This window comes from Drosophila bipectinata, chromosome 2R (assembly GCF_030179905.1).
Source record: "Drosophila bipectinata strain 14024-0381.07 chromosome 2R, DbipHiC1v2, whole genome shotgun sequence".
NCBI lineage: Eukaryota > Metazoa > Arthropoda > Insecta > Diptera > Drosophilidae > Drosophila > Drosophila bipectinata.
This window is the reverse complement of record NC_091737.1, coordinates 15,587,563-15,610,222: the sequence shown is the minus strand read 5'-3', so window position 1 is coordinate 15,610,222 and position 22,660 is coordinate 15,587,563. Positions and strand designations below refer to the sequence as shown.

General features: G+C 39.8%; 13 protein-coding genes and 3 long non-coding RNA genes across 18 annotated transcripts; 6 read left to right on the top strand and 10 right to left on the bottom strand.

The window, feature by feature from the left end:
* Positions 1–379: 379 nt before the first annotated feature.
* On the bottom strand, positions 380–2,778 carry RYBP (ring and YY1 binding protein). The gene is made up of 2 exons (XM_017238878.3): positions 2,401–2,778; positions 380–2,102 (listed from the first exon to the last, which is right to left on the bottom strand). Exons 1-2 carry the CDS (start codon positions 2,537–2,539, stop codon positions 1,789–1,791), a joined length of 453 nt encoding a protein of 150 aa, XP_017094367.1. The 5' UTR covers positions 2,540–2,778; the 3' UTR covers positions 380–1,788.
* A 427-nt stretch (positions 2,779–3,205) lies between these two features.
* On the bottom strand, positions 3,206–4,460 carry LOC108123599 (lipopolysaccharide-induced tumor necrosis factor-alpha factor homolog). The gene is made up of 3 exons (XM_017238843.3): positions 3,817–4,460; positions 3,615–3,744; positions 3,206–3,543 (listed from the first exon to the last, which is right to left on the bottom strand). The coding sequence occupies exons 1-3, from the start codon at positions 4,061–4,063 to the stop codon at positions 3,426–3,428; spliced, it is 495 nt and encodes a 164-aa protein (XP_017094332.1). The 5' UTR covers positions 4,064–4,460; the 3' UTR covers positions 3,206–3,425.
* A 98-nt stretch (positions 4,461–4,558) lies between these two features.
* LOC108123600 (lipopolysaccharide-induced tumor necrosis factor-alpha factor homolog) lies at positions 4,559–5,294 on the bottom strand. The gene is made up of 2 exons (XM_017238844.3): positions 4,963–5,294; positions 4,559–4,898 (listed from the first exon to the last, which is right to left on the bottom strand). Exons 1-2 carry the CDS (start codon positions 5,292–5,294, stop codon positions 4,793–4,795), a joined length of 438 nt encoding a protein of 145 aa, XP_017094333.1. The 3' UTR covers positions 4,559–4,792.
* Positions 5,295–5,539: 245 nt separating this feature from the next.
* On the bottom strand, positions 5,540–6,137 carry LOC108123602 (lipopolysaccharide-induced tumor necrosis factor-alpha factor homolog). The gene is made up of 3 exons (XM_017238845.3): positions 5,955–6,137; positions 5,755–5,890; positions 5,540–5,680 (listed from the first exon to the last, which is right to left on the bottom strand). Exons 1-3 carry the CDS (start codon positions 6,094–6,096, stop codon positions 5,575–5,577), a joined length of 384 nt encoding a protein of 127 aa, XP_017094334.1. The 5' UTR covers positions 6,097–6,137; the 3' UTR covers positions 5,540–5,574.
* Positions 6,138–6,828: 691 nt separating this feature from the next.
* Positions 6,829–8,251, bottom strand: LOC108123598 (lipase 3-like). The gene is made up of 3 exons (XM_017238841.3): positions 8,095–8,251; positions 7,351–8,040; positions 6,829–7,298 (listed from the first exon to the last, which is right to left on the bottom strand). The coding sequence occupies exons 1-3, from the start codon at positions 8,164–8,166 to the stop codon at positions 6,909–6,911; spliced, it is 1,152 nt and encodes a 383-aa protein (XP_017094330.2). The 5' UTR covers positions 8,167–8,251; the 3' UTR covers positions 6,829–6,908.
* Positions 8,252–10,571: 2,320 nt separating this feature from the next.
* LOC138925997 (uncharacterized) lies at positions 10,572–13,530 on the top strand. 2 transcript variants are annotated; one of them, XR_011442283.1, is made up of 3 exons: positions 10,572–11,224; positions 13,083–13,343; positions 13,402–13,530. It is a non-coding gene; the product is annotated as an uncharacterized lncRNA (long non-coding RNA). The 2 variants fall into 2 exon arrangements; XR_011442284.1 differs by lacking the exon at positions 10,572–11,224 and adding an exon at positions 11,286–11,388.
* LOC138925998 (uncharacterized) lies at positions 11,289–11,762 on the bottom strand. Its single transcript, XR_011442285.1, has 3 exons — positions 11,671–11,762; positions 11,468–11,603; positions 11,289–11,411 (listed from the first exon to the last, which is right to left on the bottom strand). It is a non-coding gene; the product is annotated as an uncharacterized lncRNA (long non-coding RNA).
* Positions 12,584–13,165, bottom strand: LOC108123427 (cell death-inducing p53-target protein 1). Its single transcript, XM_017238553.2, has 3 exons — positions 13,104–13,165; positions 12,818–12,962; positions 12,584–12,756 (listed from the first exon to the last, which is right to left on the bottom strand). Exons 2-3 carry the CDS (start codon positions 12,946–12,948, stop codon positions 12,654–12,656), a joined length of 234 nt encoding a protein of 77 aa, XP_017094042.1. The 5' UTR covers positions 12,949–12,962; positions 13,104–13,165; the 3' UTR covers positions 12,584–12,653.
* LOC108123609 (lipopolysaccharide-induced tumor necrosis factor-alpha factor homolog) lies at positions 13,465–14,637 on the bottom strand. The gene is made up of 2 exons (XM_017238855.3): positions 14,134–14,637; positions 13,465–13,965 (listed from the first exon to the last, which is right to left on the bottom strand). The coding sequence occupies exons 1-2, from the start codon at positions 14,493–14,495 to the stop codon at positions 13,869–13,871; spliced, it is 459 nt and encodes a 152-aa protein (XP_017094344.2). The 5' UTR covers positions 14,496–14,637; the 3' UTR covers positions 13,465–13,868.
* Positions 14,638–14,969: 332 nt separating this feature from the next.
* On the top strand, positions 14,970–15,673 carry LOC138925996 (uncharacterized). 2 transcript variants are annotated; one of them, XR_011442281.1, is made up of 3 exons: positions 14,970–15,106; positions 15,175–15,396; positions 15,545–15,673. It is a non-coding gene; the product is annotated as an uncharacterized lncRNA (long non-coding RNA). The 2 variants fall into 2 exon arrangements; XR_011442282.1 differs by having other exon boundaries at positions 15,175–15,363; positions 15,545–15,635.
* LOC108123611 (lipopolysaccharide-induced tumor necrosis factor-alpha factor homolog) lies at positions 15,020–15,466 on the bottom strand. Its single transcript, XM_017238857.3, has 2 exons — positions 15,198–15,466; positions 15,020–15,129 (listed from the first exon to the last, which is right to left on the bottom strand). The coding sequence occupies exons 1-2, from the start codon at positions 15,464–15,466 to the stop codon at positions 15,027–15,029; spliced, it is 372 nt and encodes a 123-aa protein (XP_017094346.2). The 3' UTR covers positions 15,020–15,026.
* Positions 15,674–15,779: 106 nt separating the features above from the next.
* On the bottom strand, positions 15,780–17,147 carry LOC108123610 (lipopolysaccharide-induced tumor necrosis factor-alpha factor homolog). The gene is made up of 2 exons (XM_017238856.3): positions 16,762–17,147; positions 15,780–16,002 (listed from the first exon to the last, which is right to left on the bottom strand). The coding sequence occupies exons 1-2, from the start codon at positions 17,049–17,051 to the stop codon at positions 15,900–15,902; spliced, it is 393 nt and encodes a 130-aa protein (XP_017094345.1). The 5' UTR covers positions 17,052–17,147; the 3' UTR covers positions 15,780–15,899.
* Positions 17,148–18,069: 922 nt separating this feature from the next.
* On the top strand, positions 18,070–19,051 carry LOC108123417 (uncharacterized). The gene is made up of 3 exons (XM_070278054.1): positions 18,070–18,242; positions 18,302–18,699; positions 18,797–19,051. Exons 1-3 carry the CDS (start codon positions 18,174–18,176, stop codon positions 18,906–18,908), a joined length of 579 nt encoding a protein of 192 aa, XP_070134155.1. The 5' UTR covers positions 18,070–18,173; the 3' UTR covers positions 18,909–19,051.
* A 136-nt stretch (positions 19,052–19,187) lies between these two features.
* On the top strand, positions 19,188–19,861 carry LOC108123418 (uncharacterized). The gene is made up of 2 exons (XM_017238543.3): positions 19,188–19,445; positions 19,506–19,861. The coding sequence occupies exons 1-2, from the start codon at positions 19,201–19,203 to the stop codon at positions 19,627–19,629; spliced, it is 369 nt and encodes a 122-aa protein (XP_017094032.2). The 5' UTR covers positions 19,188–19,200; the 3' UTR covers positions 19,630–19,861.
* Positions 19,862–19,886: 25 nt separating this feature from the next.
* Positions 19,887–20,364, top strand: LOC108123381 (uncharacterized). Its single transcript, XM_017238504.3, has 2 exons — positions 19,887–20,109; positions 20,176–20,364. Exons 1-2 carry the CDS (start codon positions 19,919–19,921, stop codon positions 20,360–20,362), a joined length of 378 nt encoding a protein of 125 aa, XP_017093993.2. The 5' UTR covers positions 19,887–19,918; the 3' UTR covers positions 20,363–20,364.
* A 243-nt stretch (positions 20,365–20,607) lies between these two features.
* Cyp6d2 (Cytochrome P450 6d2) lies at positions 20,608–22,462 on the top strand. Its single transcript, XM_017238506.3, has 4 exons — positions 20,608–21,375; positions 21,429–21,874; positions 21,928–22,176; positions 22,230–22,462. The coding sequence occupies exons 1-4, from the start codon at positions 20,696–20,698 to the stop codon at positions 22,391–22,393; spliced, it is 1,539 nt and encodes a 512-aa protein (XP_017093995.2). The 5' UTR covers positions 20,608–20,695; the 3' UTR covers positions 22,394–22,462.
* The last annotated feature ends 198 nt before the right edge of the window (positions 22,463–22,660 follow it).

The window sequence follows — 22,660 nt, the reverse complement described above, 5'->3', positions numbered from 1 at the left end:
AAAGCGAGGCTGGGAGCACGCGTAAGCAGATACTCAGATACAGATACAGATGATGCCTCCCCCCACCCAACCAGCCATGGCACACAAAACACACACACACACACAAACACTCTACATAGAGACAAAGGGAGCGAAAGGCGACGCGTGGGTGGTCCTGGGTCCTGGAAAATGGGTGGATGTACTGGCATTCACAGGGGGTGGCTCAGTGGCTCGGTATGCTCCTTTTGCTCTTTAAAGACCTTTAAACTTTAAGCCGAATGTCAGCCATAAAAAGAATCAAAAGTAAAACTTGGCAACAAAAGTTTAGCAAGTTGGATAAGTTCAAATAAAAAGAATTAAATTCATCTCTTAAAGGCAGCGTAACGACAAAGATTTGGAATAGCGTTTTTGAAATTTATTTAATGTATTTTATAATGCTTTAAAAGTTTATGCTTTACAATTTGAATTCAAGTTTTAACTATCTCTGTGTGGGTCGGTGTGAGTGTTGCTTTAATTACTTTTGTTTTAGCTTTTATATTTGTTATTATTCTTGATTAATGCTCGATTGGCTAAGCACTTGGAATACAATTCGTATTGATTGTAAATGGTAATCCTTGGTGAGTTTGGTTCTATTGGAAGTTACTTTTGACTACAGTCCGGCAGTTTTGAAAGAGTGTATACGGGTGTACAGTGTCCTGTTTGTGTGTGTGGTTTTTGGATTGTGGCTAAATAATCTATCTCAAAATACAAATATCAAGCACATTATAAACCATTGTGTCCTTTATCCAATATTAAATACAATCGTTCATATCAAAAATCTTGTTTTTTTTGTTTTGTTGTTTGCTAAGTAATTATTTCTATGGTGGAAGAGCCTTTAAGCTCTACTAAGTACAAAATTCTCTTTCTGCGAGTTTGAGTATTCGTCTATTGTTTGCTTGGATATTATCCAGGGTACAAAAAAAAAACACCAAATAAAAAATTCGACTCCGGCTGGGTGCGTATTTGGGGGGGTTGCCTATATGTATGGTAGGTATGTATGTATGTATGTATGTATGTATATCTGGTTGGTAACGCTTAATCAGTCTTGTATACAAACAAATTAAAATTAGCAAATTGTCTACAACCAAGCTACGTGGCTTCTGTTTCATCTCCTCGCTCTAAATCTCTGATACTCTGTTCGTTGTAAAGCAGCATTTTCTACTAAAAAAACAATAGAATATTTTATAATAGTTGGACAAACCATGTAAAGATGGGCGCTGCTAGTGGAACATTGAGATTAGCTTGCACTTAGTTAAAACATATTTTAATTCGACACTTACAAAACAAATGATATCTTTGTTGAACATGTACACGGCGGTTACACATACTTGCCTTTCATCAATAAATTAGGAATTAGACGTAGTAGAATTAAATTAAAACTAAAATTACGATACGAGACAGAGACAATTGGAGAACTCTTGCATCGCTATATACAGGGTTTTAGCGCATTCAAAGATTGATTTGTATCTTTCTTTTCTTTCATTTTTTTTAGTTGTGTGTGTTGGAGAGCGTCGTGTAAATGCAATCGACTCGTCGCTTCACTTTCTTGGCCTGGGCTGGAAGTCATGAACTTGGGGAGTGGCTAGTTATCTTCTTTTTGGAAAGGAGAGGTCTTTGAACGTGGCCTAATACTTGGTAACTTAAACGGATTTCGATTTACAATTGTTTCGCCGGGGGCCTAACACTTAGAATTTACAATTTGTAACAAGGGACCGAGGACCGTGGCGTAGAATATTGAAGAGCTCTGGTTGGGGACTAGGACTCCCTTTTCTAACTCCGGCTGTCGTTGCTTTCGCTGAAGCTCTGCTCGCTGGACTCGCGCCGGCTGCTCACCGGCTTGGCCTTGTACTCTGTGATGAACACGGTCACCGAGTTGACGGTCACCTCGCGCGTCTGCGCCGTAGACCGGTCAACATTCTTCAATCGGGCGGGGTATCTCTTATGCCTCTGTCTGTCGTGCCCGCTACCGTGTCGCGATCCGGAGGCGGACTTTCCATTTGGCATGTTGCCACTGGCTCCCGGCAATGTTGCCGCCTGCTGGGCGACTAGCGCCGAGTTCAGCCGTGGCTTGCGCGTGGAGGTTCCTGGAAAAAGGTCAAAGATGCATGAGTACGAGGTCAAGGTAATGGCTAATTGGGTTCCGATTTTTGCGTTTATTTTTTGTTAAATTTTTTATAGAACAGTAAGCATCCAACTGGTTCCAATTCCGCGAATAAAATATTTTTAATTAACTTGAATATTGCCAAAAAATGCCAAAAATTATATGCAATGAGTAAAGATTTATAGAATTTCATAGCATATCCCAATGGTGAAAACGAAAACCGGAACGCGACGCGACGCAATCATCGGGGGATCCGGGGCATCGGAATCGAGGTCACTCACCTTTCCGCACGTCGCACATGCGGCACTTGAAGGCCTCCGCAGAGTTTCTGTAAGTGCATACGCTGCAATCCCAGAAATTCTCCTCGATCACTTTCGCCTGTCGCTTTTGTCGACGCACGGGCGAGGATTTCTTGTCCATAATAGATGAAAACAAACGAAATCGGGGGCCGAATTTGCAGCTGGGATGTTTTGGGTTTCCTTTTGAGGCCGCTGCTACTGGCGCTGCTGCTCCTGCGCTGCACTGCCTTAGTGCTGCTAATTTTCTTATTAATATACTATTATTATGTGCCACCGCAGCTGCTTTTAGCCTAATTAGAGAGTTTTTTTGTTGTGAAAATGCAATGAAAAATGTAGTGTTGTCGAATGCGCTGTTCAGTGTTAGTAAGGGCTTAAAAATACTATCGCCATCTGGTGGTTAAATTGCGCAGGCTACATTATTGGTTATTTTAATATTATCGTAAAAAATTTAATTTTTGATTAAGTGCTTTCTATTTCTTTGCTTTTTTTCCATTTTTAAAGGGTCTTTTGTAAATTAAAATGAATTTAAATAAAAGTGTGGATAAATACCACACTCATTTTCTCGAAACACCCTGTGGCTCATGTATACAGTGCTGGTAAATAGCTATAGTGTTTGATTGGCGCCAAAGTTAAACCGGAAATAGATATCAAGTCTTTTGTTTACGTTTTATTGTTGTTACGAGCTAAACCAACACCCACGCACTTCGTTTTTAGCCAACTTGAGGTCAGCATCTTTAGGAATATTAAAGCAAAGCTTTTATTCATTTTGCTTTAGTCTATTTATGTTTCAAGTCATCCATAATATTTTCTTGTTATTAGTTTTTCTTGTTCATTTTTATTTTTTAAGTAAATAGTCACTGTAGTATCTTAATTATTTGCAAATAAATCAGCTGGTTGTAGGGAGATAAACTTTTTTACGTAATGGTTAATATTATATATGCATTGCCTCTCACTAATATTTTCTCTTGTGTATAGACCCCAGATCACATCTTATCACAGTCTTATAATCACTTCGTTCCTTTAGGATCATATGACCCCAAGAATGTGTTGCATTTACGGCAGTAGTGGTTTCCAGTGCGGCAACTTCTCATGCAATAAGGAACTATACAGGCACAGCAGCACCATCTTAAAAAAAAGGATAAATATATTATTTTCAAAGTTTTATTTTTATAGCTCCTAAATAGAAATCGACTTACCCCACCAAGCAGAGCAGCCCAGCCCCCATGTGGGTTCTCGAATTGGCTGTATGGGTCATCCTGGTAGTCTTCTGAGCACCACATGCTGGACATGTAACACGGCATGGATTTGGGCCCAAATTCAAAGCATCTGCAATAGAATAAGTGACGTCAGAAGTACTAACTACTAACTTTTAAAATAAATACCAATTAAAATACCCACCAATCGGCACCACTGTAGGTGGTTGTGGTTGTGGCTGTTCGGTTACAACAATTACTGGCTGGGGCGGTGTTGGGGCAATCGCTGGTGTGGCAACCACTGGAGGAATTGCTATTGCTGCATCGTACGATGGAGGAGCCTCCACGGGATGGCCCAGCGGATTGGCCAAGTCCCTTGTTGGTGTCGGAGAAGGAGCACTCGGTGAATCGAAATCCACCTGCGGATACAGCATGGCCCTCTTCTGATCCATTCTTAAAAAAACACTCAGGTACGAAGTTCAGGTTTCGGATCGCAATGAGTAAGAGATTCAAGTTCCAGTCTAGCAATTAATTTTGTTTACTTTGCGCATTTGCAACTCGACGGCGTGTCTTTAGCTCCGCTTACCTCTCTCAACTGTCAGCGGAATTGGATTCAGGTTCAGATACGTACTCAGATTTGTATTTTGGCTCGGATCGGAGCGAGCTTCCAAGCTCTCCTCCCTCGGTTGGGCAATCTTTTTTGGGCCGTTGCAAAACCAAAAGTATCTCTCGGATTGTGTGTACCGAAAGCTTTATCTAATGCCCACAATGCCAAAGATTGTTTATCCAGCTTATCTTCACGTACAAGAGGATGTCCGTAAAAATATATCTTTCTGCAGATAATAACTTATCTTTTTAAAAGTAGAATAAATAACGTCAGTTCTTAAAAAAGTAATGCGTAAAATATACACCTCCTACGGAACCATACTTTAATCTACGAAAAGAGCTTTGATTAATTAAGTAATAAACTTGTTTATTTATTCACATTGCAGGTAAAGTCTGCAATTTCAAAACAGCAAATGCTTTTAAGTTATTCCATTATATACGATATGAATGTAACAAAGTTTGGGATAAAAATAAATTAAACTTTGAGCTAGGGACACTCGTAGTTTAATTCAGTAACACAAACGCATAAAAATGAACAGAAAGAACGAGTCAGAACCCCCCTCAAATCCGGCAAATCACTTGCGATTATAGGTGCCCAGGTAGCGATCGCACATGCCACAGTAGTGATTCGTGTTCATGCAACTTGATATGCAGTAGGGGAGGCACACGCAGCAGTACAACCTGTGGTTCGATAAGCAAGAAAAACTGAGTCACGGAAACCACCCACATTGGACAGCACACTTACTGGAACAGGCACAGAATCAGGGCAATCAAATGGGTGCGCGAACTGGGCTTGTAGGATATACGGGTCCGGGCGTAGTTATGGCAGTGGGGGCACTGAACGTCCATGGGCTCCGGGCCGTAAGGCGAACTGGGCACCACCACCACTGTATGATGTGTGGTTGTTGTTGTTACCGGCTTGGGCGTAGGTCCGGTTGTCTCCGCCGGTATGCCAGTGGCTTGATCGTAACTCGGTGGAGCTGGCGGTGACAAGAGCTGCTGGTGTTCCGGTGGCGACTCCACCTCCCCGGATCCCTTGGGCGCTTCCAGGGGTGTAGCCGGATAGACACGCTCCATATTGCGGTTCTGGGTGTGTTTTCGTGAATGACTCAAGGGAACGCGGTGGAAAAAAAGTGTGTCTAGTATCTGGCTTCGTTATCAATACAAAACCCAAAAGCTTTCCGACCCTGCCGGGGAATATCTTTCTCGTCGTCGTTGTCGCCGTCGCCGACTGTTCACACCTGGACAAAAATGTTCGCTTTCCCAATGATTTCCGATGGGGGTGTTCGATCGGTTCGATTTGCCTCGTTTTGTTTGGGGTCCGACTGTTTCTTGTTTGTTTATTTTCGTTCCGGGCCTAATCACTACTATAGACGCCCACGAACTTGTTGCAGTTGCCGCAAAAGTGGTTGGCGTTCATGCAGCTGGTGGCGCAGTAGGGTAGACAGGCGAAACACCAAAGACTGTTTGAGGCATTTCCCAAAGGTTGAGATTAGATAAGGCAGAGAAATATAATTAGATCTTCCGAGTCTCTTACCCAACGATGCAAAGGAGGGCGGCCATGCAATGGGTTTTCACACTTGGAGCATACTCCACCCGGGTCAATTTCTGGACGTGGCAGTGGGGGCAGGTGATGAAAGAGGGATCTGGACCCACAGGCGGTGCAGTTTGATCTGAAGAAATCGCGAAAGTCTTTATATAAATATATGAAACCAAATCGTAACCCCCAAAACCTACGTTGTATGATGACCACTGGTGGCGGTTGACCTGCATGAACCACTCTCACTGGAGCCTGGACGTGCACCACCTGCTCGTAACTCGGCGGTGGTGCCGGATACGGATAACTCGTAGAACCCGGAGGCGGTTGATTGTACTGCATCTTCGTTTGCGAGCTGATGACTAACTGAATCTCAGACAGATACTCGAACGTTTCGTATTCGTACTTTGTATTGTGGCTACAAACAATTTAGCCAAAAGCTCTTTTTGAACGAAAGCTTTGTTTTTAACTTTCGTATGAACTTATCTTAGCAAGTGAATGTATATATCTAGATATCCAGTGGATCCAGTGGATGACTTACAAGTACTCAGTATCGTTAATGGCCAGGTGGGGGTTGGCGTTGCGAATATCGGCTGCCGCAGGTGTTCCCCATCCATACGCAGAATGCAGAAAAGCGTCCACATCCATGAAAAAAAACACTTTCTTGGCTTTCCTCTCATGAGATTTGTGGGAGTCGGAAATGCGAAACACCTCGAGCATATATGGTAACCATCCTTGGTGCTCCCCGTATGGTTTTCTATGGAAAACTTTAATGAAAACGGCATTTACAAGAATGTGTCCCAAAATAGATTACAGTGGTTAGTTCTTTTGAAGGACAACGCCATAAGGGTGTTTTACAATATCCTGTGGAGACTTATGGAATTTTGTATCGTGATTTTCTAATTGAACGCCGAGAAGGCAGCTTCATTAATCTACTCCTCTACATACTTCAATTTAAGCCATTTCCATGAATAATTAGATTAAAGCATTTCATTTCAGTTGTAGGCCTATTATTCCCCATAGTTTAAATCAAGTTTTAAAGTCAAATATTTAAATAGAATTCAATTATCGAGAACATGCACCTACCATATTGGCATTTTAAAGTATTGTATTTACTTTTAAAAATAAAATTCAATGTTTACAAAATTTTGGGACTATTTTGATGAAAATTTGTCAAGTATTTGAATAATTGGCTTATTTATATCTTGGGCCACAGTAATAGCAAATATAAAGTCCAAGTGGTGCCACGTGGGCTTGGTGATGCGATTCATCACCACCGACGTCAACTTACTGCCCAAAAACCGGACGTCCGTGGCATTGACGGACGAATCGTCGTCGCTGTAAAAAATATGTACTGGGGACAGCGGCTGGACATTATATAGCTTATAGTCCGGAGGGGACTTCTGGCCATAGACAATTAGGTTTTTAACACGACCGTAGTCATATTGGCGAAACTTTCCGGAATCCGTAAGCTGTATGAAGTGCCTGGGTTGGCGGGTGGAAATGCCCGCCGGATGGGTGGCCAATAGCGAAGGGTAGACACTCTGTATAGAGAGAAGGCTTAGGATCTAGTCTAACAAGTAAATGGCATCTTACGGTATTAAAGTGACTTGATGGCCTTCCGTTTAAGAACAAATATAAGTTGCATACGGACCAGCTTCCCAGTCGGCAAACGGTGGGCATGATATGGCTCCTTAATTTGCTGTGTTGCAGGAACTCGCTGTCCGGCGACACCATTATATACGGCCGAAAGACCGTCTGTCCCAGGGTCGAGGTGTGCTCCATAAATGCCGCCGGAGCCATCAGGATCGCTGTCTTGACTTTCTCATTGTACTCCGGCCTCATGGATAGTAGAACCAGAAACGTAGTGCATCCCTGGGAATGAGCTACCACATTGACTGTCTTTTCATTGGTTAATTGCAGAATATAATCTATAAAGGTGGCCAGGTCCTCCACTCCGAGCTCGTGAAAACTGAATCTCCAAAATTCATTTTTGTTCGGATTCAGGTATGCATGGAGTCGGGAGTAACGCGTGCCTCGGAAGTTGGCCAGCCAGACGTCATAACAGGCATCAGCCAACATATAGGGCAGTCCATCCTTGGGTCCATTCAGCAAGAAAGTGTCTGCCGAGGCAGTCATCCCATGAAGAAATAGAACAACCGGCTTCGTTCCTGGACGTCGGCAAGAGGCGGAGTTTGGAATCCGAAAGGCTTGGAGAATATAATCATCTCTGGTTCGCGTATAGTGAGATTCCACTGGGTAGTTGTGCCCTTTAATGATACTTACCTTTAAGGAATAGTTCGCTGAATTATGCATTTCGAAAATCTATTTCAAACATACCGCAGTTATTTTCCCCGATTGGGCTTCAGTGCCGACCGCCAAGCAGCCATAAAATATTAGAATCAACCACATAACACTTGAGATACCACTAATTTAAAATTTTTCTAGGCTTGTTTATAAATCCTTCTACTTATCCATAAAATTGGCAATTAAGGAAAGCTCAACCCCGTATCAGTAAGCGCAACGAAATTCGTTTCTAACTGTTCGCACACAACTTTCACGAAACAAAATGATTTTGATGCTTACAAAAGGCTGCAAAACGAAATGTAATAAAACTATTTATTTAAGATGTTGTGCACGACATCAACTAATTTTTTTTTTATTATTATACATATAACGAAACTATATATAACGGATGTTAGACACAGAAATTGTAACACGAGTCAGAATCGTGGAAATACGTCAAGGGGTTAATAAACGCTTTTTCTGCATTCTTGAGGCTATTAAATTACAATCGTTCCCCTTGTTTATCATAAAACACTTAAAGAAAAGATAAAACCTCGTTCGAAAAAATATCAATATTCATCATTACAAAAATTAGTCGGTTCTGCATGAGGAGGGGAATCTAAAAGATGGATCAGTTTTGATTAAAACTAAAAACGAACTAACCACATATTTCCAAAAACCACATATTTCCAAGAACAATATGCACGATAAATGCTTATTCCGAAAAATGTTACAAAAAAACGACTCTAGATTAGAGTACACAGCTTGAATAAATTTTATTGCGTATATGTCATAAATATTGATAACGAGACTTGAAGACATTAATGTATATGTATGTAATGTATATTTAAAAAAAAAACGGTTTTCATTAAAAAGAAAAAACTTCGAATTTCAAAAGAAATTTCATTTTATTTATGAGTCATTGTATTTAATATAAGAATTTAATGATGAGATTCTGCTGAATATAAATAATCTCTGGGTTATTGGATCCCCATCAATAATCATCGAGCTCCACAATCAAAAAGCGATCTGCAACGTAAACAAATCTCAACCAATTTTCTCTTTTTAGTAAAAATATAAATAAATTACCGCAAATTAAACCAAATTTTGTGATACCAAGAAATTTGCAGGTCGTTCGAGATGAGTGATCCCGCTGAAGAATTTCTTTTTGGCTTATCCGATGGACTTACTGTTCCCGGTTCAGTCAAGGTTTTGTATACTTCCGGCGATCGGCTTTTTCCTGGCACTCCGTAGTTGCCTGTCATCTCTATCTCCCTTTCTGGTCTCAGTATTACTAAGCTGAGCAATCCCGAAACTTGATGCAATCTCCCGAAACACACATCCGAGTCTAGCTCTGATGATAAGCTAGGGCTCTTATCAATCGTTTTTTGCCTTAGCTCATATATTGCTGAGACAAATTAACAACGAAACAATTGTATACGAAATAAAACACATCGATTTTTATACCAATTTTTTTAAACAATAAAATTCTGGATTAGTTTAATGGATTAAATGATAATTGTTTTATATATTTTCTATTACTTCCACTGTTTATTAAAGGTTTAAATTTTTAACAATATGCAAGTAAATACATTTTTATGAAAGGATATTATAAAAAACATTACTGAAACTTTTAGTGAAAATCAAATGACTTGTCTTTTATTTGGTGAATGTCCCGATATAACATCCACACTTTCCGCAGGTATGAATGGTCGATTTGAAGGATTTCATGCAATATGGAAAAAGGAAGCAACAACACCATCCACACAATATACAGATCAACAACGCTGTTTGATGAGTCTTCGAACTTACTTCGTACCTGACCCTAGTTGTTTGACGAGCTTCACAACTCGGGCAGGTGACCATACTTGGCTTGTTGCCCAACACATTTGTCGGTGGTGCTGCACGTAATTAGAATTTTTCTTAAATATTTACAATTCGGTTTTTATACATTTAATTTTTTACCTTGGATGACAACTTGTTGGGGTTGTGGTGATGCAGTTGGAACACCCCATCCTTGAACGACAACCTGTTGTGGTTGTGTTGCTGCCATTGGAGGACCCCATCCATTGTTGGGTACTGGGTTTTGGTTCATTTTTTATTATTATTTAGCTGACTCTTTTTGCTGTACAACCCCATCAAACTCTGCCACAAGACTAAGATCTTATAACTCAACTACAAGCTAAGAAACAGCGCAGAAAATGTTCTATGATTGTATTGTGCCAAATTTTTTATCGTAGCTCCTTTTTTGGTACTCATACAATCTCCAAGTTTTATTTTATATGAATATTATATTTATATAGCATACATAGGCCATTGAATTGCGTCATAAGCACATTAAAGTACTAAATATTCCTAGTAAAAATCTTTTTTTTTCCCCAAAATCTGAATTATTTGACTAGAAATATGACACATCAATTTGTTAACTAAACGACTGTTTTATGTTTTTCCGGATGCTCCACTGATTACACAGTGCGACAGTGATTTGGAACTTTTGAAGAGACCTAGTAGAAATTGTTGATTTTAAAATTTTTTACGTTTTTTAATAGTTAAATGTTTTAGCTTTTGAAAAAAATAGATCTTTACGCAAGAAACTGACATTTTTAAATTTTTGTCGTGTTTTTCGGACTGTGACGCCATTTTTTCGGTACAACTTTCAAAAAATGGTATCAATTTTGATACATATCAATATTGTCTCGTTAAATCTAAATAAAACGAGACATTTCATTAGAAAATTATGAAAATTGGTGAAGTTATAACGCTGTTCCCAAAACAAGTCAGTCCAATCTTGCTAAAATGTTACCTTGGACGAGAACCTGTTAAGGTTGTGGTGCTGCAGTTGAAGGATCCCATCCTGGGTTGTATGCTGGAGGAAATTGGTCCATTTTTTTTTAAATTATTATGCTCTTTTCGGTGTGCAACCCATTTAAGCTCTGCTATAAAACTGCGAATTATCTACTTCAATACTAGCCAAGAAACCGCGCAGAAAATGTTTCATGAACAATGTGTCAAATTTTTAATCATAGCTTCTTTTTTGGCACTCATACCCATACTCATCCAGAATTTTTGTATAAATAAAATAAAAATAATATGAACAATATATGTACCATATATATATTTTTTCTCGTCAAACCTCCACATTCTTTTTGCTTAAAACAATGTTTAGATGGCGTTCTCCAGACGTGTGAGTAACTATTTATTTGTGTTTGGTAAAAATAGTAAAAATATGTAAAGATATAGGTGCATTCAACTAATTTTATAAAGAAATTCAAAAATTTGCCGCTCCCAGGAATCTATTGCATTGACTGCAAAAATGATCTGCACTCTGGCAGCTTTTTAGGCAATAAGGTAGGGGAACAAGACATATCAGTCTGAAAAAAAAGATTAATACTTAAACAAAGATTAGTACATTCTTTAAAAAGCATACCCTGTTAGGCATAGTGCCAGTGCAAACAAATGGGTTTGTTTAGTTATCCGTTTTTCGATTCGGGATTCCATCATGATTTCACAATAAGGACATTTTAGTATTTGGCTAACAGGACCCAGTTGTATTGGAATAGGGACTGTAAAAATATAGATAATTCTAGAATCTAGATATGTATCCAAAATATGTATACTTTTTCTACTTACCACTTGGGTTTATAACCACAAGACTGGGGTTCTGCTGAGCAACCGGGGATGACTTAGCTCCCAGACCTTCTAAAGATAGAAATTCAGTTTCTTTTTTATCCATTTCTATAGCTGATGTAACTTGGACACTTCTGTTACCTTTATTTATAGTCGGCAGCTAGAAGACCTTTAACTATATTCATCCCATTTCACCTAATGACTTACAATTGAAAATCACTCAAATTTACGAAATAAATAGTATGCGCTCCATAGAATAATAAGTATAATTGGTATTTAGGATATCATAAAGTTTATTGATATTATTTTTCTTCTTAGTTGGACATAATATTAATGAAATTTTCAACTAATTTAGTAACGAAAAAATGTATTTTTTTGTTATAAAGCTTTGTGACATGTTTTTAAAAACTACCTTTCAACTTAGCGTGTATTTTGGCCATTAAAAGAATAGTGAGCTTGGAAATTTAATTGGACATTCCCCATGTTCACAAACTTATCTCCGATGACTGGCTAAGCCCGGTATGTGGCTATTTTTTATGGGAATATAGGGTATGGGATTTTATAGAACAAAATACCTAATCATTTTTATTAAACTTTAACTAGACAAATCGATATTTTAAATGCCTAAAACAAGTATAACAAGTTGTCTAAGAGAAGTTTTATTTCTCAAAAACCTTAAAATTAAAAAAAAAAAACTATCAACTTAAGGTATATGGATGGTTGAAACACTGGGTTATAACTGCCCTTTCCTTTTTATTCTGTTGACTTTCACAGTGCAAACTGTATGATGTCACCATGCAAGTGAATATAAAATGGTAAACTGAGGGTGATTTCTGTCTAAATTTTATCTAACATATCTGTGCAAACTATTCGCAGTTCTTGGAAAGCATACATTAATATTAAATACACAGAAGAGTTTAGAAAATGGTATTTAATGATAATTTGAATCGAATAAAATTAAGTTTAAAGGTAAAAATCATCAGGCGTTAGCGATCATAGGTTCCCACGTAGTTGTTGCAAGATGGACAGAAATGAGTGGTGCTCCGGGCGCAATCCGTGCAGTAAAGGCAGCAAGCACAGGGCCAGAGGCTGTAAGAGTAACACTGTCTAATGCAACAAGTGAAAACAAAAAAATAATAGAAAGTCTCACCAGGTAAGGCACATGATTAGGGCAAACAAGTGCGTTTTTGTCGTAGCTTTTGGCTCCGTTCGTGTGGTCACTTGAAGCTGGCAATTAGGACATACCACAGTAGTGGGTTCTGGGCCGACGGCAGTGGACATCTTGCTGTAAAATTCTATAGGAGATATGGGGATTAAGACTCAATAAATACCAATTGCTTGCAATATATCTCCCTTTTTTTTATCTAATTCTTATTTCAATGCCCTATAATAAAATTGGCGCTTCCTGTCGTCAGTATTACTGAATCACTACTTACAGCCCGTGTTACTGAAGAAGCACCAGAATAACCGATACGTGTTGTTAACTGCTAAAGGAACGGGAAGGTATTGTGGTCTTTTTTCCTGGCCAGGGCAAAAAGTGGACTAATGTTGCTATCAAATGTTGCAGCAACAAGGCTGCTACAAAAATGTTGCTGGCGTTTGCAATTGCAAAAAGAATATACATTTCAAACATACATACCTACGATGATATGTGTAATAATATTATAAGAAAAAAGGTAGCCTTTTATTGCAATATTTTAAATATGATTGAAATATTTTATTTATTTGTGCCAGGAAACAAAAATATTCTTAAGAAATTCATTTCAAATGATGTGTCAGCAACATGGTTTGCAGATGCTTTTTTCAAAGTGACTTTTATTTACTGAATTATACAAATTTATTTTATTTTGTATTTCAATGAGAAAAAACTATTAAATAAAATACCTCATTAGAAAAAAAAAATGACGCGATTCCATCTTTTTGTGATTTTAAAAGGAATTAAGCCCTACTGCTTTGTTTGTAATAAAATACAAAAATGCATAGCAATGCAATTTCAGTAAAGGGGATTCCCAGAAATGTCTTGGTATGAATATCTTTATTTGCATTTAATACTTCGTTTTCATTAAAAGTCGTACGTTAAGATACATAAGATTCTATGTATGTTTATGCTGTCGTTATGTATGTTCTATGTATGTCGTTATAAGATAATGTATATATCTTCCAGTATCCAATTATTGTTATGATGATTGTAATGTGAGTCTTTAGAATGTTCCGAGGCAGGCGTTGCAGTTGGGGCAGAACTGGCTGGTTTTGTAGCAACAGTTGCAGCAGCATGGAACACATACGCATGGCCAGCAGCTGGAGGAAGAGAAAAACGGTCAGAATTGTTTATAAAGCCCTTTTCGCTCTTAGTCATCATATTTTTGTAAACAGTTGCGCTATGTTCAAATATAGATAAGCTTAAGGCTTTCATTTCCAACTAAATAAATTCATTGGAAAATAATTTTCTTTGTAGGTTTTACTTACAAGCACAGGCAGAGCAGGGCTGCCAAACAATAAGTCTTTCCAGTGGCATGGTGCTCCGTGCGAACGCGAATCCGGGCGCTGCACTTTGGGCAGATCATTCCCTGCCCGGGATTGTCCACCAGTACAGTGGTCGTGTGATGCACCACGTTAACTGGAACTGGGACTGGGGCTTGTGGCGGTGGTGGTGGCATTTGGGGCACTGGTTGATAAGGTGTTACCTGCTGGTACGGTGGAACCGGGGGATAAAGGTGCTTCGCCGGCATGGAGTCACAGTGGACCATGTCCATTTCTGGCGGTGGAGCCGAGGGTGAGGCCTCTGAATATGATGGAGGCGATGCCTCGCCCACTCGCTGGTAGTCCATTCTTATCTGGAATTAATTTGAATATCAACACCTAGCTACTGCATTGACGCAGTCCCAAGTTTCCTCCTCGAATAGCCGCAAATGAATTACGAAAAGCTCAAAAAGTGCATGTGCTTTTCTATTTATTTTTCTGTTGAACGAGACGGCAATACGATCGCCTGTGATGGGAGAAACGAACCGATTGTATCGATTACCTGTATATGTAGTAAGTCGAAGCTTTATCAATTCCAAAACCTTATCTTTATATATACAGTCGCTAAAGAAATGTGGTATCATATCTGTACCACAATATATAACTTTTATACTTTAAAATACAATCGGTTAATGTAGCACCTTTTTTTACAAGCGGCTCCAATATTTATATTACAAAATGGCGAGCAGTGCCATCACTTCTACCGGGGATTCCCAGCACTAAAAGATACATACATACATACGACGTACTACATAAACAAACAATAAAAAAAGACTGTTTTAGCATAGCTTTTGTATTAATTAAGTTTAAGGTAAATTTCGAGAGGCAATCAACGAAAATCAAAAAGAGTAACTTCCGATAAAGTGGCCACAATTGGGGCAGTAGTGTTGGACATTCTTGCAGTAATTTATAAAGTACGGTAAGCACACGAATGGCCAACAGCTAACAATGAATCAAAATAAGTAAATTAGATTTGTATGCAAACAGGAACACCGGGTCTATCCACTCACCAGCAAATGTACAAGGTCATGGCGCACAGATGGGTCTTCCGAGTGGGAGCGGTCAACAAGCTGGTGTCCACTTCACCCTTGCAGGATGGACACCGGACCCTCATCGACTGACAACCAACTGTCAGCGGTATTGCACCGGGCCCGACGCCATTAAGGGTATAAATAGGTATCTGGGTCACCACCAAACCACCCTCCAAAGGTGGGGCATTTCCTCCTGGGTCTGGAGCTGAGGTGTTCATGCTTACGGTGTGACATGCACTGAAGCTCATGGCCACTTAATGACACCAAAGTTCTATCGCGTTTTGTTATCTCTTTCAACTAATCGACAGGTTAAATTTTTTTTCCAGGTAAAAACATTTCAAACCTTATTAACTGGCGATATGGCTGTACAAAGATTGATTTTGACACCTCCCGGTAGATCCATACAATAGGGAAAAGCTACTTGTAGAGTAGACTAATTGGAATGCCAAATCAACTAGATTTATGGCTTTAATGTTTTTCGATCCATTTGACTGATTAGCCCTCATAAAGTATTAATCTAAAAAAATATCGTCTATCCCTTTTCCGGAGTAAAGTTCCATGTTTTGAGTGTGATGGGACTGTATATTTACAAAACATGTTTTAAGAATAATGCTAATGCTATGACATAAAGGTTAAAGGTAAAGGCACTTGAGGCCTACATATGTTTATTTCAGTTTTTCGTCAGTTTTCGTAGGTTCCAATATAAGCGCTGCAATTGGGACAGTAGTGGTCGGCATTCTGGCAGGAGTCCATACAATACGGCAGACACACACAAGGCCAGCAACTGTGGGTTGAAAAAATATAGATTGTGGAGATTGATTAGATTTGGGTTTTGGGGAATTAACTCATTAGTCTAAAGGGTTCTAATTGCGGCACTAATTCGTATTGGCCACATCCCACTCTCTGTTACCAGATCGACATTCTCACTTTACTTTTTTGCTACTTTTCAGCCCCATCGGTGTTTTGTTATCTGACTCAACTCCAGTTCCAGTTGAGATAACAATGTTTTCAAGTAATCAGGCAATAATGTACATATATTTATATATACGTGCATATAGAAACTTGTTGTTCTTTCTGGCGATAACTGAGCTTCCTACTGTTTTTGCATGGGCGGAGCTATTTTTACATTGATTGCAGGGTGTCGACTTATTGTAATACACAACTATTAAAGAGTTTATATAAGTTTTAGATAATAAAAGAAACTATTTATTTATTTGTTGGGGTGGAAAGGTTAAGCCTTGATATTATCATGTTAATAACTATCTTCCTGTCCTATAAAAAATAGTTATCTATTTAACAAGTTCCTGTTCTTATCTGTTTTTATATACTTGCAGTTTTCAAAGATGTTATCGTTATCATGTTAGATATTCTAGAATCTAAGTGTTTCAGTTCAATTTTGAGTAGTTCTTTTTTATAACCTGTATTTTTCCCCCATAACTAATAACTACCATGAACTCATACGTCTTCAAGCTTTTGTTCAGTAAGAGCAGCCGCCATTAGCAAACAAATAATGAGTCACTTTTGAGGGGATGGAAATACTCACATGAACAGGCACAGGATGAGGGCCCAGCAATGTGTCCTGCCAGAAGGATTGCTCTTAACGGTGGTCAAAACTTCGGCATGGCAGGAGGGGCATCGGATGCGGGTCGGACCGCTGCCGATGGGCACCAAGTTGGAGGTGGTCGTGGTTTGGATGATCACCGTAGAGGACTGAGGCGGCTGGGGCATCGGTGGGTAGAGTGGAGGCTGGGTGGGGCCTCCCGGCCCCTGATAAGTCTGTGCTGGGGTAAATCCAGGCTGCTCGCTGTACGGCGGAGGCTGCTTGCTGTCCATGATTACGGAGTTACAGATTCACGGAAATGAGACGAACAAAACCGATCGCTTTGCTGGCTGGCGTTGCACTGAACATCAAGTGGAAAGTAGAGCTATGGCAATACCTTAAAACCCAGCCACTATCTTATCGCTCCGACAACACTCACACAAAAGGGGCTTTCAGCCGCCTTCATAAACGGATAACGCTTTTATTGCACACTTGATTTAGTGAACTCCATTTCAACAATGCTTCTTTGGCGAATATGTGGCAGGTGATTCACCTATTTGATAGCTGATGAGTAATATTTGGTATTATTTTCTATTATGACACTTGACGGCTAAAATCAATTATTAAACACAAGCTGGTCGAACCAATTGAGAGAGAATTTCTGCAAGTGAGATTCTCTCATTTTAATATAAGTATGTGCCTATATTTGTCTAGGCCTTATTAAACGTAAATTATTTATTCGGCTCATATCAGAAACTTTCATAATAGCAACTGTTTTAAAATGGCTTTTTATTAAAGCACCTGTTTTTAAGGTATTTTGAATTGTTTTATATTTCTTAATTTTACAAAATATATGAAAATTATTTTTGAATGTAATTTTCTTTAACATGATAAAATGCAGTTCATTGGAGGCCAAAAGTAAAGCAATGATTATTCAGTGCATAGAAGGGACATCTTATTCAAACCAAAGTCTTTCTAAGGCAGGTTCCACCGTTGGAGTCTGCTGAAACGTACTAGTTCGCACGAGAAGTGGTAGAGTTCTCGGCTGGTATGTGGAGGTACATTTTTTTTTTATTCTGTATAATAATAAGTAGTAATAAGTTTTAATAGCTCGGTTTTGCCTAACTAATTATCCCTTGAAGACCAAAGAGATTAAAAAAACATTAATATCATCTTAATATCCTAACTGGATACTATTGTTAAATCTTTGAATAATCATTAATTTATTCATGAAAGGTGAATTATATTTCTTTGCTATATTTCCTCAATAATTTTTATAGCAAAGCTATACCACCCACTCGGTGGTAGCTTTTGAAAGCTTTTCCCATTGGCCTGGCGTTCAAGTGCAGCCGTTAACATCTTAGCCATGAAAATAGTGTTAGCCAAATAAATTACTCGGAGGCTTGACAAAACAGATGAACAACAGGTTTGGCAAATACCTCCCTCCGCTGCCAACTGACTCCCCCACCTGGCCAGACATAACTGTTTGTCTAATGTTTTCTATGCTTTGAATATTTCAATTGTAAAATAACCCAATTTATAGGCAAATAGAAAACCCGAGTCGAGTCAGTTCAACAACATGAGCCGGCAGCTGAAGTTTCACATCCAAGCTCCGGAGGAGGAGGCGTTCCCTACCGACCTCGTGGAGATTAATCTGAATCCCAACTGCGGCCAGGCTAAGCAGAAGTCAGCCCAGGCCCTGGACACGTTACTCCTCGCCACGCCACCGCACCGGGGCTATCCTTACGGGTATGCCGAGGACTCGGAGCCGGAAACCTACTTCTGTCGCAAGTCCAACTCCACGGGCCAGCTGGCGGAGAAGGTGTCCCCACCGCCACCGGCGGCCACCAACATCAGTTGCCTGCGCCAAATGTACTGCCCGGAGTGCCACGAGCGGTTGCACGAGCAGGGAGTCCGGCTAGAGCGGTTGCTGACCATGTGGTAAGTGGATGTACATTTTTGTGTTAAATATTCTAAAAGCCTACTGTGATAAATAAATAATAATAATAATAATAAATATTTTTTTTATAACTTACAGCTGCTTTTCTCTGCTACCACTTTATCCCTGCTGTCCAAGGAAATCCAGAAACGATTGCAAGGTCATCTGCGGCAAATGTGGTTACCTCCTGGGGGCATGGAAGAGACAATGACAAAGCGACGAGGGGTGGGGAAGCTGGGCACACGAAGTGGGTGCTTCACAATTAATTGTTTATTTTGTTTAGTTTTTTAATCACTTTTTTGTTGTTGGCCTTGTGGCGAGTGATGAGCACTGAGACTGAAGAGCCACCAAAAATTTGCGAATATTTGTTATTTTTTGCATTACTCTCCTAATTTTTCTCTTAAATTAAATTTGGTTTTTGTTATTTTTTGGTGAAATATTTCTCTTTTTCGTGGGTTTTGCCTGTCAGTTGACTACCCGAAAATAATTCTCAAACAGTCGCAATGTCTCGCGCGATCAACTTCGATGCGGATCTGGAGGTGAATGTCCAAGGGGGGGACAACAATTCGGTGGCCACCACGGCCACTTTGGAGGAGCGGCCTGGAAAGCCCAAGATTCGATTCTTCAGCATCGGGCCTAATTCCTCCCAGGTGCGGTGTCCTTTGTGCCAAAAAAATGCCAAAATCGAAACCCTTGATATGGGAGGATGTATCAGTCAACTAACCTGCGTGCTCTCGACTCTATCTCTGTAAGACCCACCAATTCAAGACCATTTGATAAAATTATTAATTTATGTTGATCTTTTCAGTTGCTTTCCTTTCTTTGCCCTGGCCTGTGTCTACTACAGCTGCCTGCAGGGACGCCTGAAAACGAAACGCGCTTTTTGCAGCAAATGCGGCGGCCACTTGGGCTTCCACTGGCGTCCAGTCTAGTGGTTCGTCACCATGTTCGCAAAACTGATCTATAAATAAACTAGCAGCTGTTGTCAAATTTTTTAATAAGTTACTTGAAATTTATTCGATGATCGGCAAGGCGGTGTCTCCAAAATATATAATACTCTCTCTGGCATGCTCTTAGGTTTGATTGTTCTTAGAATCATGCTCCCGAACGCATCATTCGTGTTCAGCTGAGTGTGTTATAGATACAAATGCAGATACAGATACATTTTGGGGGATTGGTGGATGTTTTTTTTTGAGCAGTCAGTTGTGCGGACGCTTCGAAATGGCCAGCACGGAGAGTTTAGATGGCAGCGCCGATGATATATCGGCGGTGCCCCAGGTGGGTCACCTGACCACGGAACCACAAGAGCTGGAGTGTCCTGCATGCCATCAGACACAAGTTACCCGAGTGGCTAGAGAGGCGGTAACCTTGTCGCAGAAGATAGTGTGCTGCCTAAACAAGCTTCTATGCTGGTAGGTTGCCTTAAAGTTGGTCCCTTATATATTCATATCGCATTAATTTCAAATATTGTATTTTAGCAATCCCATTCACTGGGAGGGGCGCCATGATATCAACCACTACTGTAGCTCATGTGGCTGCTTCATCGGACGATACATTACCCTCAGCTGGTACAAGAGGACATTCTTCCGGCTGCGAAGAGACGACGTTGAAGACAACATTCAGTGGCTTCCTCAAAGTAAAGAAGAACCAAAAGGAAATCAATAAATTTTAATAAGCAATTAAAAACGAAAATGTTTGTTGATTAATGAAGCGACTAACAGGTGGTTTCCCTAAAAGTACTCTTTATATTATTTCTATAATTCCTGGAGAGCCGAAAGCTTCTTCCAGACGTCAAGTAAAGTTCTCAGCTGTAAGAGAACCCTCACGGCACCCAAGCAAGAAACATAGAAAACGCTTATCGGATCGGACTGTATACAAAATCCACACATATAAGCCGAAACACATTCGGCGTTTTCAGTCTCCAGCGTAGGGTCTATTGCATCGCAAAAATTTCACCAGGAACAGTAATATATATTTTACAGAAACGAAAAAGTTAAAATGTGGATTATTCCTTTGCTGCTCCTGTGCCTGGTATTGCTGTACAAGTATGTGCGACATCACTACACATCCTGGAAGAGATTGGGCGTGGACGAGGAGCCGGCCCAGATTCCTTTTGGCATTATGACCTCGGTAATGAAGCAGGAGAAGAGCTTGGGCGTGGTCTTGAAAGATATATACGACCGGCACATGGAAAAGATTGTGGGCATCTACATGATGAACAAACGGAGCATCCTAATCCGGGATGCTGTCTTGGCGCGTCAAATCATGACCACCGATTTTTCCAGCTTTCACGATCGCGGAGTTTATGTGGACGAGGAGAAGGACCCGTTGTCCTGTAACCTATTCAATTTGAGGGGAGCTTCTTGGCGGAATCTTCGCCAGAAGCTGACACCTTCATTCTCTTCCGGAAAAATCAAGGGAATGTTTGGAACCATAGACGATGTGGGCGACAAGCTGGTGCAACATTTAGAGGGTGCCCTTGAGCAAAACGATGAGGTGGAGATCAAGGAGGTGATGACCACCTATGCAGTGGACATAATTGGTTCAGTTATTTTTGGTCTGGAGATCGACAGTTTCAAGAATCCACAAAATGAATTTCGGGAGATTAGCAGTTCGACTTCTAAGGACAAATCGCTTTTACTGAAGATCCATAACATGTCCATGTTCATCTGTCCGCCGTAAATACTAATTTTCTTATATATTGATTTATTTTTAATCAAGTTTTTTGTAGAATTGCAAAGCTAATGAATCGCCTGGGCTATGAGAGCCGTATCCTTACGCTATTAAGGGACATGATGAAGCGGACGATCGAGTTCCGGGAGAAGAACAATGTGGTTCGCAAGGACCTGCTGCAGTTGCTTATCCGTTTGCGAAATACGGGAAAAATTGGCGAGGATGACGACGAGGTCTGGGATGTGGAATCCGCTCAAGATCAGCTAAAATCGATGTCTATCGAGAAGATTGCCGCCCAGGCGTTTCTTTTCTATGTTGCCGGCTCGGAATCTACAGCAGCTGCATCTGCCTTTACCCTCTACGAACTATCCATGTATCCGGAATTACTAAAAGAAGCCCGGGAAGAGGTGGATGGAGTCCTTAAAAAGCACAACCTGAAACCAAAGGATAAGTTCACCTATGAAGCTATTCAGGACATGAAGTTTTTGGAGCTCTGCATAATGGGTTAGTATCCAGTTGTCTTTTTTTAAGGTTTCTATAGGACTTTTTTTTCCCAGAAACTATTCGTAAATATCCGGGCTTACCCTTCTTAAATCGCGAGTGTACTGAGGATTATTCGGTTCCTGGTACGAATCATGTTATAACCAAGGGCACACCCATATTGATCTCTCTGTTTGGTATAAATCGTGATCCGATTTACTTTCCCAATCCCAACGATTACGATCCTCATCGGTTTGATACTGATATTATGAACTACAATCAAGCGGCCTATATGCCATTTGGAGAAGGTCCTAGGCACTGCATTGGTAAGGATTACTTACATCGGTCATAAATATGTTTTCTAAATTATTTATTTTAGCCCTTCGCATGGGCAAGATCAACTCCAAAGTGGCAGTAGCCAAGGTTCTGGCCAACTTCAATGTGATACAGTCTCCCAGAAAGGAAGTCGAGTTTGCTTTCGATGCTGCTCCGGTTCTGGTTACCAAAGAGGGCTTAAAACTTCGCTTAACCAAGAGAAATTAATGAAAATATATTTTGAATAACTATAATCATATATTCACCCATTTATTGGCCAATAAACAAATCAAAGCTTAAAGCTTTAAAACTGGTTTTAGTTTACAATCGTAAAAAAAAAAGCAAAAAAAAAAAATCAAAACATAAACATTCAGAGTTAGCAGCTGATTTTGCCGGTAAACGTGTTTGGGTTCGAAACTACATTAAGATAACAAACAAAACATTTATTTATTGAAAAATATATCTAGAAACATTTAAAATATATATCTTTCAGCA

What these genes read in the sequence shown, in the direction of transcription:
- RYBP (XM_017238878.3), bottom strand. Translation starts at nt 2,539, where the DNA reads ATGGACAAGAAATCCTCGCCCGTGCGTCGACAAAAGCGACAGGCGAAA. An exon ending in CATGTGCGACGTGCGGAAAG is followed by an intron (nt 2,103 to 2,400) that starts GTGAGTGACCTC and finishes ACCTTTTTCCAG; the next exon opens with GAACCTCCACGCGCAAGCCA.
- LOC108123599 (XM_017238843.3), bottom strand. Translation starts at nt 4,063, where the DNA reads ATGGATCAGAAGAGGGCCATGCTGTATCCGCAGGTGGATTTCGATTCA. An exon ending in ACCTACAGTGGTGCCGATTG is followed by an intron (nt 3,745 to 3,816) that starts GTGGGTATTTTA and finishes ATTCTATTGCAG; the next exon opens with ATGCTTTGAATTTGGGCCCA. An exon ending in GGGCTGCTCTGCTTGGTGGG is followed by an intron (nt 3,544 to 3,614) that starts GTAAGTCGATTT and finishes CTTTTTTTTAAG; the next exon opens with ATGGTGCTGCTGTGCCTGTA.
- LOC108123600 (XM_017238844.3), bottom strand. Translation starts at nt 5,294, where the DNA reads ATGGAGCGTGTCTATCCGGCTACACCCCTGGAAGCGCCCAAGGGATCC. An exon ending in CTGATTCTGTGCCTGTTCCA is followed by an intron (nt 4,899 to 4,962) that starts GTAAGTGTGCTG and finishes ATCGAACCACAG; the next exon opens with GTTGTACTGCTGCGTGTGCC.
- LOC108123602 (XM_017238845.3), bottom strand. Translation starts at nt 6,096, where the DNA reads ATGCAGTACAATCAACCGCCTCCGGGTTCTACGAGTTATCCGTATCCG. An exon ending in ACCAGTGGTCATCATACAAC is followed by an intron (nt 5,891 to 5,954) that starts GTAGGTTTTGGG and finishes CGATTTCTTCAG; the next exon opens with ATCAAACTGCACCGCCTGTG. An exon ending in GCCCTCCTTTGCATCGTTGG is followed by an intron (nt 5,681 to 5,754) that starts GTAAGAGACTCG and finishes TGCCTCAAACAG; the next exon opens with TCTTTGGTGTTTCGCCTGTC.
- LOC108123598 (XM_017238841.3), bottom strand. Translation starts at nt 8,166, where the DNA reads ATGTGGTTGATTCTAATATTTTATGGCTGCTTGGCGGTCGGCACTGAA. An exon ending in AATCGGGGAAAATAACTGCG is followed by an intron (nt 8,041 to 8,094) that starts GTATGTTTGAAA and finishes TATTCCTTAAAG; the next exon opens with GTAAGTATCATTAAAGGGCA. An exon ending in CATCAAGTCACTTTAATACC is followed by an intron (nt 7,299 to 7,350) that starts GTAAGATGCCAT and finishes CTCTCTATACAG; the next exon opens with AGTGTCTACCCTTCGCTATT.
- LOC108123427 (XM_017238553.2), bottom strand. Translation starts at nt 12,948, where the DNA reads ATGTCCACTGCCGTCGGCCCAGAACCCACTACTGTGGTATGTCCTAAT. An exon ending in CTAATCATGTGCCTTACCTG is followed by an intron (nt 12,757 to 12,817) that starts GTGAGACTTTCT and finishes TTACTCTTACAG; the next exon opens with CCTCTGGCCCTGTGCTTGCT.
- LOC108123609 (XM_017238855.3), bottom strand. Translation starts at nt 14,495, where the DNA reads ATGGACTACCAGCGAGTGGGCGAGGCATCGCCTCCATCATATTCAGAG. An exon ending in GCCCTGCTCTGCCTGTGCTT is followed by an intron (nt 13,966 to 14,133) that starts GTAAGTAAAACC and finishes CTCTTCCTCCAG; the next exon opens with CTGCTGGCCATGCGTATGTG.
- LOC108123611 (XM_017238857.3), bottom strand. Translation starts at nt 15,466, where the DNA reads ATGAGCTTCAGTGCATGTCACACCGTAAGCATGAACACCTCAGCTCCA. An exon ending in ATGACCTTGTACATTTGCTG is followed by an intron (nt 15,130 to 15,197) that starts GTGAGTGGATAG and finishes ATTCATTGTTAG; the next exon opens with CTGTTGGCCATTCGTGTGCT.
- LOC108123610 (XM_017238856.3), bottom strand. Translation starts at nt 17,051, where the DNA reads ATGGACAGCAAGCAGCCTCCGCCGTACAGCGAGCAGCCTGGATTTACC. An exon ending in CTCATCCTGTGCCTGTTCAT is followed by an intron (nt 16,003 to 16,761) that starts GTGAGTATTTCC and finishes TTCAACCCACAG; the next exon opens with TTGCTGGCCTTGTGTGTGTC.
- LOC108123417 (XM_070278054.1), top strand. Translation starts at nt 18,174, where the DNA reads ATGAACAACAGGTTTGGCAAATACCTCCCTCCGCTGCCAACTGACTCC. An exon ending in CCACCTGGCCAGACATAACT is followed by an intron (nt 18,243 to 18,301) that starts GTTTGTCTAATG and finishes CCCAATTTATAG; the next exon opens with GCAAATAGAAAACCCGAGTC. An exon ending in GAGCGGTTGCTGACCATGTG is followed by an intron (nt 18,700 to 18,796) that starts GTAAGTGGATGT and finishes TATAACTTACAG; the next exon opens with CTGCTTTTCTCTGCTACCAC.
- LOC108123418 (XM_017238543.3), top strand. Translation starts at nt 19,201, where the DNA reads ATGTCTCGCGCGATCAACTTCGATGCGGATCTGGAGGTGAATGTCCAA. An exon ending in GTGCTCTCGACTCTATCTCT is followed by an intron (nt 19,446 to 19,505) that starts GTAAGACCCACC and finishes TGATCTTTTCAG; the next exon opens with TTGCTTTCCTTTCTTTGCCC.
- LOC108123381 (XM_017238504.3), top strand. Translation starts at nt 19,919, where the DNA reads ATGGCCAGCACGGAGAGTTTAGATGGCAGCGCCGATGATATATCGGCG. An exon ending in CTAAACAAGCTTCTATGCTG is followed by an intron (nt 20,110 to 20,175) that starts GTAGGTTGCCTT and finishes ATTGTATTTTAG; the next exon opens with CAATCCCATTCACTGGGAGG.
- Cyp6d2 (XM_017238506.3), top strand. Translation starts at nt 20,696, where the DNA reads ATGTGGATTATTCCTTTGCTGCTCCTGTGCCTGGTATTGCTGTACAAG. An exon ending in TTTGGAGCTCTGCATAATGG is followed by an intron (nt 21,875 to 21,927) that starts GTTAGTATCCAG and finishes TTTTTTTCCCAG; the next exon opens with AAACTATTCGTAAATATCCG. An exon ending in AGGTCCTAGGCACTGCATTG is followed by an intron (nt 22,177 to 22,229) that starts GTAAGGATTACT and finishes TATTTATTTTAG; the next exon opens with CCCTTCGCATGGGCAAGATC.